Source organism: Fusarium falciforme, chromosome 5, assembly GCF_026873545.1.
Source record: "Fusarium falciforme chromosome 5, complete sequence".
NCBI lineage: Eukaryota > Fungi > Ascomycota > Sordariomycetes > Hypocreales > Nectriaceae > Fusarium > Fusarium falciforme.
This window is the reverse complement of record NC_070548.1, coordinates 1,160,507-1,173,036: the sequence shown is the minus strand read 5'-3', so window position 1 is coordinate 1,173,036 and position 12,530 is coordinate 1,160,507. Positions and strand designations below refer to the sequence as shown.

The window sequence follows — 12,530 nt, the reverse complement described above, 5'->3', positions numbered from 1 at the left end:
AATCTGGAATGATGAAGCATTGCAAAGTCAGGCTGAAGCTGTGCCAGGTTGTTGGCAACGTGCAGTAAAGCTATCTCTTAACTCAGAAAGCATGGGGATGGAGTAGGGTAGCAAGGCTGCCAGGACAAGGTTCAAGGCGAGTGCATAGAACAAAGACCGCCAGGCTACAATGAGTGGTGGGCAAATGCGAAATCAACATAGTAAATCGGAGCAGGGCATGTATGACTGAGTATCTGGTGCGATTTTCAAACTGTTTTGCCAGCCTGAAAGCCATGGTGTTGGCTTACTCGCAGATCGCACGCTTCACGATGTCGCGCTATGCCCCTCACCTGACGTAGTCGCCCAGTCGGGCGAGAGTAGAATGGTGAATTCCCATACTGACAATAACGACACAAATTGCCATCGACAACAAAAGAAACTGGATATTTATACCGCGCGACCGAGATATTACACAAGCTAACTATGCTGGCGCATGTTGGTGTTGAATCCTGGGCTGACCCAAACATTTGCACGCGCGGCGCGTCCGCTCTGCAACATTGTGGATGGGTTTGCGTGCGCATAGACGTGATGGATGCGAAATTTTGCGAGAGTAATGAAAAAAAGACAGACCATTCGAGTAAACTCCATTTTCGCAAAGATCTATAAAGTGGAGTTGCAGGTGGTGAGGAGGGCAATCTTCTGTCGTGCTTGTTTGACGCCTCCGACCGTGTAAGTCGTGATGCGACATCTCTGCGCTCTTAAGAGGCAACGGAGCGCTTCTGATTAACAAAAAAATTGCAAAATGTCTTCAAGTTGCATCCGCGTAGCCCACGACCGCCAAGGGAATTAAAATGAGTCAATGGCGTGATGTGCGGCGGGTTGACGATCAGGCAGTCGTGGGATGCGGATAGCTTCAGGTGCCGGCGCGCGATGTCGCGATTCAACACAAAAAGTGACTTTGGACGATAAGGTCGATATCATGGTCAAATCAACACGGGACAACTCGAAAACTTGAAAACAAACGTTGCCGAGTCTTCTGAAGACACTGACGAGCTCCTCGGGGAGACAGAAATGGCTGTACATGCCGCAATTCGGAATGCGACAACGAGCATGGCTCATTCAAACGTGCCGTGACGGCCAGTCGACGGCCGTCGTGCTTCAACTATCACGCGCAAGAAACCGGTGAATCCTCCCCCTTATTTCAGACGCGGAAACTCGCCGCAAACTCGCAAGAACACGACAAGAATGACTCATTTGGATCGTAAAGGAGGGTGCGCGAAGAAACGAGAGAATCGAGGGAAATGGATGCTCGGGGGCATGAGTTGCTCTCGCATTCTGCCAGACTCTAGATCACACAGAGGTACACCTCACCCGAGGTGATGTCTGGACCGACCAATCAAAAAAATGGTCACAGGCCCAGGCATTATTTTGGCATTTTTTGAGCGCCCCGATTTTTACAAGGTGGCATATCGCGGTCTGAGGAGCTAGGGGCATTCTTGGCATCGCCCACCTGGTGTGGCTGAAGCTCATTTGTGCAGGCGAGTGATGATGCGTGGGAGTTGTGCAAGCCCCGCAGGCCAATCCGAGGGCTCGAAGCTCTCCTTGTGCAGGGCTGATGCATCTTGTGCAGACACGGTTGCAGAGCGTGCATTGGCCTATGGTGTGGCGCTAGATGCCCCTCTTCCCAATCGAGGAAGGTGGGTCTGTGGCAGGTGAGCACAGGTGGGTAAAGAGGTTGCAAAGTTGTAAGAGCAGGAGCAGAAGTCTAGAGCCCAGAGAAAGAGCTACTGATTGCGGTCCTGCCCCCGCCCGATATATAAACATGCCCCGTCCCCTCCACGCGCCCGACGAGATCGTTCTGCTCGACTCTTGTTCTTCAGTTCATCATACGCATATCAAATCTCTCGCCGAGTTTTGCATCTTCGTCGCCTCTCTGCCCATCTCCAGACGCATTATCTGCCCTCCTTCTTCAACCAACACAACTTACAAACCTTCACCATGCCTCCCAAGACCGCCGCCGCGAAGAAGTCTGGCCACGCCAGCTACCAGGTGAGCCCATTTGCCTTCTGAGCGCGGTATTTTCTCTTGGATAACTTGCTGACTTTTTCACTCAAGGACATGATCACTGATGCCATTGTCAACGTATGTGAATTTTGAACTTCTCTGTTCCCCGGCGCGTCTCCCGTTGCGCGCCCACCACGTCGCTCGGTCGCGGCTTGAAGCCATCGCCATGCGCGCCCGCCCGACCTTCTGTGTCGCACTCTTTGTCTTTCGCAATGCTCTTTTCTCTTACTGACTCGTCCTTTTCCCATTCAATAGCTCAAGGACCGAAAGGGCTCCAGGTTAGTTTTTATCTTTCTTCTCTTCTCTGGCAATGCAATCCAGCTGTCGCCGCCCCCTCCCCTCTCCCTCATTCGGTCGCTGACTCGTCCCACAGCCGTCAGTCCCTGAAGAAGTATGTCAAGGCAAACAACACTCTCAATGTCACGGACAACATGTTCGACTCGCTCTTCAACAAGGCCCTGAAGGCTGGCGTTGACAAGGGTATCTTCGAGCAGCCCAAGGGTCCTTCTGGTGGCACCAAGCTCGCCAAGAAGCAGCCCGAGCCTAAGAAGGAGAAGAAGCCTGCCCCTGCTCCCAAGAAGGAGGCTGCCGAGAAGGCTCCCGCCAAGAAGCCCGCCGCTAAGAAGGCCGCTGCCCCCAAGAAGGCTGCCACTGAGAAGAAGCCTGCTGCCGAGAAGAAGGCTGCCGCTGAAAAGCCCGCTCCTGCAAAGAAGGCTGCTCCTAAGAAGGCTGCCGCCGCTGCCACTGAGAAGAAGGCTCCCGCTGAGAAGAAGGCCGCCGCCCCCAAGAAGGCTGCTGCTCCCAAGAAGGTGTGTTTCCTTGATGCAATTTGACCTCGACCTTTGCTGACTCGACCCAGGCCGAGAAGGCTGAGAAGGCCGCCGATGCCCCTCTCACCAAGACCAAGACTGGTCGCGTCACAAAGCCTGCCAAGGCCGCCCCCACAAAGAAGGCTGCCGTGTCGAAGAGAGCAGCAGCGCCCAAGAAGGCTGCTGCCTCCAAGGCGTAGAAGCATGCCTCTGGCACCATTGATCTTTGTTAATGACGGCCATGGCGTTCACGGTTTTGTTTATGGTTCGGACACGGAGAGTAAGGGCACTGGGTTTCTACTGGGTTTTGAACGAGAGCGCGGGTCTGTTGATTGTTTGATTGCACGCGTGCACAGAGACACCATTCACATCCTCGGTCGTCTTCGTGCAAGGAGCGAATGACGCGCCGAAGTGGAAGGTCATTCTCTCCAACGCGATTATGGCACTTGTATTATATCACACATGACATGACACATTTCATGGCGTGTCGGTTATGACGGTAACGCGAGAATCATGGTCGGTTGGCGCGTTTTGGAGGGGCGGAAAATCCTGAGGAAGGTCTGCGAGCGAAGTGATTCGGAATACCACTGCCACTGTTTATAGTTCATGATTTAAATACGAAGCGACACGTATATTTCATCTCTTGTCTACGATTTTTGACGAGAAGCCTTTGGAGTTTGTGTGCGTGTGTATGCCTGACGCGTCCTGTTAGGGTTTTGTTTACGTGACAGTCAGGCTGAGTTGCGACGAAACGTGTCTTGACTCTTGTCAGGGCCATCACGTGGGCCCAGCGCTCAATTGCCGCCATAGGTCCGCAATATGAGTTGATGAAGAGCCTAGACGGAATCAGGGGCTGTTAAATTGGAATGCAAGTGTAGTTGATCCCTCAGTGTCTTGGCGATTACGCGCGTAGTAAACTGTTCAAATGAAGGAGCTGCTGATAACCTTGATGGAGGTGGGAGGATGGGATCGAGAACTGCGTGTAAGTGAACAGCACCAGTTCAGTGATTGAGTGAACTAATCAACTCTAGTGAAACTATGAATGTCATGGGATGCGAAATATCCCCCGGGTGAGCTCGCCAGCCTTGAGCTCAGGTGTCCTTGGCCTTGGGTGAGCTGTTGGACATTGCTGTGATCCCGTGGCCGAGTGTGTCGCTGACCGGCGCTGAGAGGAGCGAGTTGTTGTCGGCTGGGTGGGGCTACTAGTTGGAATTGAGATTACAATTCACACCCGCGGGGTGCGAGTATGGGCATGAACTATCAGCCCACTTACACGATAAGATGCTCAGAGTTGGCGGACAAGGCATTGGAACTCATTCAAGAGCCTGAAGTGATGTCGATAAACTTGCTCATAAGCTAAGCTTTGATCGACAGCTTCCCGTCACATCAGAAGCTGCCACGCATTGTCAGCAGAGCCAGCGCCAACTGGTGAGTGTCATGGCTGAGAGCTGAAGGGGTGGGTGTGAGAAGGTGAGGGGATGTCGAAACGCTGTTCGTCATCCAGCTCACGTGCCTAACCTCCCAGCCCAAGATCAAAGTACCTTTTACTTCCTCCCCGTGCAAATCCCCATTGTGGAAGCTTGACAGGTACGTACCTTCCTTGTAGGGAAGACCCAACGTCAGCGCTGCCAGCAAGCACCGTGAGGTGCCCCTCCTTCCACCTTGAAGCTCCCGGATGGCCTGTGCTCTCCGTGCCTACGAGGCAGGTACCTACAGCCAACCAACCTCTACTTCGTAATGTATCCTCTCATCCCGTCGCCGTTGTTCAAACTCCGTTGTCCCCCCCCTGGTCGGGTTTCTATTCTTCCCCGTTTTCCCAGTCGTGCCACGGCCCCCTGACGGTGACCCGATCCCGCGCTGACAGAGGAGGCACGGCTAGCAAGTATACGCAAAAGCCCCAAGGCGCTGACGGCCCAAGCCCACTTTTGGTTCCTAGGTGCATCATCAGCGGCATCGCCAGATCCCCCCGACTTTTATGAGCCTTGGGCCTTGACCGATCGTTCCGGGGGCACGTTCTGCGCTATAGATTCTGGCAGCCTGCAGCACCGCGACTCAGCCTACAACATCTACGCAATCAATCACCGGCCTCGTCATTTTCACACTTCTTTCCCATTCCTGCTTATTCCATCACCGTCTCACCTCCGCTCTGCTTTCTCCTCTTGGCCGCCCAACGAGCTTCCTGCCCGGCTGTGCCGAAGATGGCAGGCAGTCTTCGTTCGCAAACGTCTTGACCTACCACCACATCAAAGCTCCTCTCCGACCTTCCCGCGACGCAAGTGATAGGCTTGAATAGTGCAAAGAAAGACGAAAAAGGACAACCGCAAAACCCGAGGCACCGCCAGTGCTCATCATGGCTTCGTCCAATCCATTCCGCAAGTCCGTCGTTGTGGCAGACACGGCTACATTACAGGGCATAGCCTCGTCTACTTCCACCCGCTTTCCCCCCCTCCATTCGATAGACACCTCGTCGAGCCGACCACCTCCAACGAGTTTCCAGCAGGTTGACATTTCGACGTCTGACTCACAATCCAAAACCTCCAAAAAGGTCCGCGTCCTCTCTCCTCCACCGCTCTCCCCCGATTCGCCAGAATGGGCCTTTACGGCGCCGTCTTTCGAGGAGCATGGCTCCATGCAGCAGAAGGGCGATGACCCGTTCGACGCGACCTCTACCGATGACAGCGATCGCGAGATGGTATCGGCGTTTGCCCGGGATCAAGACCGTAGTGGCGGTCAAGCTCCAGGCAACCCATTCAGCAAGACGTTACGAGATTTGGAGTCGCCGGCGGCAGAACGAAAGCTTGAGCAGGAGCGGAAGGAGGAAGGCCATGCGCTCAAAGCTGCCAACACGACTCGGCGGTCCTTGGATGTGAATTCGTTTAAGAGATTGCTCATGACCGGCAACTCAGGCTCGGAGAAGCCCCCGTCACCACTCAGGATGCGCCAATCGATGCCTCCGCCGGCAAGAAATACGGCCGACTCCTCTTCTGTCTCCCTGGCATCAACGCAGGATAGCCTCAAAGACGCACTGACACCGGGCAGCGAGATGCAAGAGGTGTCGCTCATAGCCCGAGATGCTTCGGATACCCCGGAAGACGATATCGAGCGTAGTAGCTTCTCTGACTCGAGCACATCGCTTCAGATTGGCAGAGGCAAGAAGCCACCACCACCACCCAGCTCTCGACATGGCAAATCGATCAAGCTGGATTTAATCGGAGGCCAGGCAGCCCCGGAAGCATTGGCATCCATGTCACAGTCTGACATGAATAAGCCCCTGCCGCCGGCGCCTGTTCGAAAGAGCTTCGAAGATGGCCACGAGTCACCATTCGATCAGGAGGCAGCGGGCAAGGTCCCCGATATCAACATCGAGAACAACCCCGCGTCTCCGAATACACCTAGGAACAACCAGAAAGCGGTCCCAGCGCCGCCGCCACGAAGGGGACATGCCAGGGGGGAGAGCAAGGCATTTGCTCCTGGTGGCTCTGGTTTAGGACAGCAGGCGCTCAAAAACCATAACGAGAATCTATCACGGTCGTCGTCGATGAGATCCCAGAGCAACCATGCTCGCCATGACTCTCACGCCCCGGCTCCTCCACCACCACCACGAAGGTCGCACCACGGCTCGAGGCAGTCAACTCAGATACCAGCGGGAATGGCATCCAATCTCACTAGAAACGTGAGCCAATCATCGTCATCTCCAGCTTTGTCACCAGAAATCGATACAATTTCGACGCCGACACACCACCAGCCGTCAGTGGAACCAACACCTCCTTGGGAGGCACAGCCTGGAAGTTATCAGGCTGGAGTGACCAAGTCATGGGCTCCTCCCCCGCCTCCGGCGCGCAACGCTTCGGTGCGACGGCCTGCTAGTATCCGGAGCGTTGACAGCACGAGCCGACGAATTTCGTTTGAAGCAAAGCCTCACGGTGGCATAGCGCCGCCTCCCCCACCTCGAAGGCAGAGGGGAAGCAGTCGCGGCAGCATAGAAGAACCGCCGAGGAGAACAAGCATGGAAGGAGTTGCCAAGACACGGTCGAGTCAAGTTCCTGAAGAGGAACCTTATGATGCGGCGGCAACCATCAGCGCCGGTCCCACATCTCCGCAATCGGCAACTGATGCAGGGAAAGGTGCCAACATCCTGGCTGACCTTGATGCCCTGCAGAGGGAGGTGGACGCACTGCGGGGGAAGCTAGGGTGACAAGACACGAAGTAAGGGGATGCAAGCTGTTGTGGACATGCAGATGACGCTGTACGTTGCAGTGCTGAGAGAGAGTGTGTGTGGATGCCGGCTTTGGAAGCGAGGTACGGCAATGGAGGGAGGCAGCCGACGACGATAACTTGACAGGCAGGCTGGAAGGCGTTCTCATGGAAGGGATTCTGACACTTATAGAGATATTCGATCCGGGTGTGATGTTGAAGGGTGGCGTCTCACAGGGCTTGTATGAAGTATTGAAGATGATTATGTGATGACGTCTGCCTTGAGGGTGTTGGGTCGTCAGGAAAGACAGCTCAACCTTGTACTCACTTGTCCTTGGACGATGACGGTGATGGTGATGGTGGTGAGGTTGACCCTGAAGATGGGCGATCTATCATTGCTCCCGTGCCCCCCCTTCTGCCCCTCCCCCACTCAGCCAGCCAGCCACCCACACCAAAGGGACCTGAGTCTTGAGTCGTCAGGGCCCATCTTTTGGCTGCATGTGGTGCCCCGAAGGATCCGTGACAGCCGTGGCCGAGAGCGGCAGCGCAGAGCGGGCAGATGACCCGCGCAAAGCCCGTCTAACGGTCCGACGGCGGTTGGGATTGGGGGTGAGGGGAACGGTTTCTGGCTATGTTCCTCGGCCAAATGAATCCCAAGGTTACGGGTCAGCAACTGCGGATACATGTACCTTTTCTGCTGCCCTGTGCTGTGCAGTGCGGCACGATAAACAAAATCCCACTTTTTTGCGGTACATATTACTATGCGTGAAAATGCGTGATGTTGCATTGGGGCGGCCAATATACTAGATGTGACTTGTTCGGAGGAGGGGAGGCAGACTATCGAAGCACAGGACAGCCCAAGCACCCTACAGGGTATGATCTTCCCTGCGCCTAGGGGAATTTCCAGTATGATTTCCCGGACGTGGGATCTTCTTTTCTTTCGAGAAGCTCTGTTGGAGGGGGGTAACAGAGGGGAACAAGAATGGCGAGCAAGGATTCATGATGGAGGGGGGGCGCGGCGGCGCAAGACAGAGTTGGTGTCCCACCTTTTTGATCAAACTGGTCTCCTCCCTCTCCTCTCCGCTTTGTTTCCATCCAGGCGAAGCGAGGCGAAGCGGGCGGATGTGTCGGTGAGGGAGGCACCTAGAGGTGAGGTCTAACGCGTCGTTTGGGATGTCTCTGGTCGTCTCTAGTGGGTGTTGACAGCTGCCGAGACATGTAGAGTCTGTTTTGGAAAGAGAAGGGCTTGCATGTGATGAGTGGTGATTGTGTAAGACGCCCTTCCTGACTAATAGACCGTCGTCGTTAGCGACCTACACACTCGAAAGTGAGGCCCGGTGTCAGGCTGAGAGGATTCCTATCTACGCTGTACCTACCTATAACAGAGCAATGGACCCCCTCTTTCTCTCTCTTGTTCCCGGGATCATGAGGAGGGGGGGATCAAAGCCGAGAGGGCGAGAGAGAAGCGCAGCGCAACGCAGCGCAGGCAGTGAAACGGAATCGTCCCACTCGGGCCCAAGTGGGTTCCCCTTCCTCTTTGTTTCCCAAGGAGCGAGAGGGAAGAAGGCCTTCCATCACCGAGCGACCCCATCACGACAGCCCCCGTGTCGGGTCACACTTGCTCTTTACACACGCGCTCACTCACCTACCTTGCCTTGCTCTCCCGTCTCTACCTTACCTACCTATCGTACCTGCCTTACTCTATCCCATACTCATTCCTTCCTCTCTCAAAATAACCCTTGCTCCCTGCAAGTACAACAAAGTTGGCTCCAGCTTTCCTCCCTCCGCCGTCTTATCCTCTCTTGTTCACCCATTTTATTCTTCGATGCTTCATCTTACCTACCTTCCATGTCAAACAAATCTCGTTTAATCAGTTCGCCTTTGTTCCTGTTGACCACGTCGGTGTCCCCGTTTGCCTGTATTTAAAGCTTCCGCTGGGACATCCAAGTTCCCGGGTGCCCTCGTCTATTACATATCTCTCTCGTCTTTCACATCCACCTTGGTCTTATTCTTGATCGTGCCTCTTTTCCCCTCTTCGGAGCAGCAGCAAACTATCAACCCAAAGAAGAACAAAAAAAGAAAAACAAAAAAACCATGTGCTACGCAAACCTCGGGACCCTCGTCTGCCAGGCCTGTGGCCGCCGGGTTGGAGAACAGCCCGTGGGAACTACGCCCTGCCTCGCCGGCTGCGGCAAGTACGTCTCGAGGGTCACGGGCGCCGTCGTCAGGGGCGAGTGCGGCGTCTGTAGCGAGGCAAAGGAGCAGAGGAGCCAGTTGACCATGAGGCTGAACAGGGCGTTTGGCAAGTAGGGTGCGGCTTAGGGAGGTGGTGCAGATGGTAAGTGGACCAGTGATACTTGACTTTGTAGGTCCGAGCTGACATTGATCCCGAAAAGGTCTTTTGGAGTCGACAAGATAAGAAATGTCTCTTACTACTCATTCTGAGGTCGCCATCATCGTCAATTCTACAAGTTGACATGCAAAAGGGGGGAGAGATACCTCCCCTCACCAATCCTCTCGACATACAACCAACCCACCTACATATTACGCTTTACGACACTCACGGCTTCACGACTCACGGCGGCGTTCGGGGCATCGCATCTTCCATCACCCCTCAGCCTTTCTTTCAACAGGGATACGATACCAACGGGCGAACGGGGAAAGTCTGATGGAAACAGGGAGGGCGGCATTTTGTGCATTTCATTCCGGCAGCAAGCATGCATTTTTCCATTTCCAACCATGTTCATCTTCTTCTTCTTCTTCCTTTCTGGGATCCTTTCTTCCATACATACCCTTGTCTGTTACATCAATCGAGAGACTCGACAATCCAAGCTTTTGGTTGCAGCTCCCCCGTGTACGACAGTGTGGAGTTGCGCCCATCGTGAGACAATGTGCAGACTGACGGTGTATGTCAGACTAACGTGACGTCGATATCCCAGACAAGTTTGACCTGGCCCTTGCCACGAGGCACAGAGAACAAGGGCCTTGGTTGGGCCAGGTATCAAGGAGAAAGCAAGACACAAGACTAGCGCTCATGATTGAACTTAACATGATCATTATTTACTGGGTCTAGCAGGTCTATTCGCAAAATCTCGGTAGTCGTAAATTACATCCCACTCGTGCCCCCAAAATTCCGGAACGACATACCCGGGTTAAGGGGCCGGTTTTTATATCTTTTTCGTCCTTGCTCCAAGCACGGAGCACCAAGCAAGCAAGCTTCCTCATTCATCATAGCCCCACGAGTGTCCTCACAAAGGTCGCGGCCGGCGGTATCGAGGTGAAGAGCACGGTTATGGTGCCAAAGAGGCTCATGGACAGACTCGACAGGGCCGCGGCTCGAGGATCGGTCCGCAGCAGCACCGCCGTGCCAATGGCGCTCGAGTTGATGCCCTGGGTCACACCGCGCGTCACGTAATCGTCCTCTGGGATACGCAGCCAACGCAGGATGCGGGCGCCGAGCACAACACCAAGGATACCGCTGATGATGGCCAGGGCGGCTACCGTGTTTGTGTCGCCGCCCAGGTTGACGGTCGCGGGGACGGCCAAGGCGAGCGTCAGGCTGCGCGACGCAAACGCCAGGCTGCGTGCTGCCGAGATGCCGCAGGCGTAACACAACGGCGGGTAAGCAAGTAGGGAGCCAACGCTGATGGCGACGTTTGGGATGACGATGGAGACGAAGTGGGTGCGCAGCTCACGGCGGTACTGGAACATGGGGAGGGCGAGTGCCACGATACTGGCATCGAGCAGCGTGCCAAAGAAGTCACCTGCGCCGGGGAGGACGTGCCGCTCCTGCGTCGTGTTCCGCCATAGCTCAATGTACTTTGCCCCTGTGCGGTATGCATGGAGGGCCGTCGACAAGCTGTCGCCACGTATCTCGGCGAGTGCCCATATCACGAGCACGGTAGCAAGGGACGACACGAGAACAGGGTGGAGGTACTGCTTCCAATTCGCCGGGATGGCCATGGCGGCGAACCAGGCGAGGATGTTGACCGCCATATGAATTGGCATGGCATATCCTGTCGAGTAGTAGAGCGGGACACCGACAAAGAGGAACAGCCCTATGAAGGTTGACAGGTCAAGGTTCCCCGATATCTGAGCCGCCCATATCTCGGCCTTTGGTGGTGGCAGGGGGACCTGGGTCGGGTAACTCGGCGGGTTGAGCGCCTCGACAGCGTTCTCTGGGGCGTGACCGTTGGCATAGTGGTGATCCTGGAGGCGCAGCTGAGGCGGGCTCTGCGGCCGGGATGGTGGTGTCGATGACGGCGCCGAGTCCGATCCTGACACGGGGACTAGCGGGATCTGGGACGGAGCCTGAGAGAAGCTCGTCCGGCGGGAGATGCCGGGGGTGGTGTTCTCGCTTATGGGAATGTCCGGCGTCCGGCGGCCGAGTTCTTCGGCGCGCTGGGATTCGGAGCGCTTGGAGATGCCGAGAGAGAACTGGACGCTCCGGGTGATCCAGGCCGCAAGGGCCATCATGATGAAGAAGCCGATAACTCCACCCGGTCAGCCAGATGGTCACTTTTTGGGGGAAACAACTTACCAAAGATGGCAATGATCTTGAAGACTTCGATAACACCGACTGCCGGACTCAGGGGGAGGAGAACGAATGAGGGCGTGAAGAAGACGCCCATCCATCGAAGCGACCAACCAGCCTATCAACGCATTAGAGTCGGCTTGGCTAATGTCATCGAGCATCACTTCGACTTACAGAAACATCAATAAAACTAACCACCTTCCTCGTTCGATGGCTCCCCAGCAACGACTCGCACGCGATAAGGGCGAAGAAGAGCAACATCATACACGTGACAGAAGCTGGGAAAGAAATATTGAACCGGTGGAATATAGAATCGACACCGAAGCATACGGCGAGGGTTATCGTGAGGCCCAGGGGCACGTAGAACCATTCGCGAATGAGTTTACTCTTGTTGTTTTGGGCAGCCTACGTCATCATTAGACAACAGTTTGGTGGATATGGACGAGAGAGCGTCACTCGTAAAGAGTCTCACCAATTTAATGGCTCGCGCCAATGTCTGAACGTCTTTCGTCTGCACCATTGTGTATCATGGGTGAGTGAAGAGTGGAAGCAAGTGAGGCAGTGGACTCTCGGCCCGTATTAAAGAAGAGAAGCCGAGTCAACGGAGTTGAGGCTCCGGAAGGTGATTCAGAGTATCGAGACGGAGGAAGGCCGAGAACGTTGGTGTAAGCGGCGCTCCGCCTGTCCGTTGATCCGCACTAGAGACGATTAGCTTGGGGAGACTTGAAGTTGGCTGGGACAACGAGAGCATACCTGCACCCAACAGGTGAGAGGCCTCAAACGCAGGCCTAAATATATCCCTGTGAAAACTCTTTCAGTTCCAAAGCATGAGATTGCAAAAGAAAATCACAGGGAGGCAAACCAGATCCCCTGTTTTGGTCGGATTTTGGCTCCGGGACGGAGTGGATACGGACACCTCCGGGATCGGCGGCAGGCCGAATTCATGTTGG

General features: G+C 55.0%; 3 protein-coding genes across 3 annotated transcripts; 2 read left to right on the top strand and 1 right to left on the bottom strand.

Annotated features, from left to right (window-relative positions):
• Positions 1-1,977: 1,977 nt before the first annotated feature.
• NCS54_00660900 (Histone H1) lies at positions 1,978-3,254 on the top strand (the record flags this gene model as incomplete). Its single annotated transcript, XM_053152059.1, has 5 exons — positions 1,978-2,028; positions 2,095-2,121; positions 2,299-2,321; positions 2,417-2,852; positions 2,903-3,254. 5 exons carry the CDS (start codon positions 1,978-1,980, stop codon positions 3,050-3,052), a joined length of 687 nt encoding a protein of 228 aa, XP_053008034.1. The 3' UTR covers positions 3,053-3,254.
• Positions 3,255-5,202: 1,948 nt separating this feature from the next.
• On the top strand, positions 5,203-7,047 carry NCS54_00660800 (Hypothetical protein; the record flags this gene model as incomplete). Its single annotated transcript, XM_053152058.1, has 1 exon — positions 5,203-7,047. The coding sequence occupies one exon, from the start codon at positions 5,203-5,205 to the stop codon at positions 7,045-7,047; it is 1,845 nt and encodes a 614-aa protein (XP_053008033.1).
• Positions 7,048-10,274: 3,227 nt separating this feature from the next.
• Positions 10,275-12,100, bottom strand: NCS54_00660700 (Hypothetical protein; the record flags this gene model as incomplete). The annotated part of the gene is made up of 4 exons (XM_053152057.1): positions 10,275-11,539; positions 11,587-11,698; positions 11,755-11,985; positions 12,053-12,100. The coding sequence occupies 4 exons, from the start codon at positions 12,098-12,100 to the stop codon at positions 10,275-10,277; spliced, it is 1,656 nt and encodes a 551-aa protein (XP_053008032.1).
• Positions 12,101-12,530: the final 430 nt, after the last annotated feature.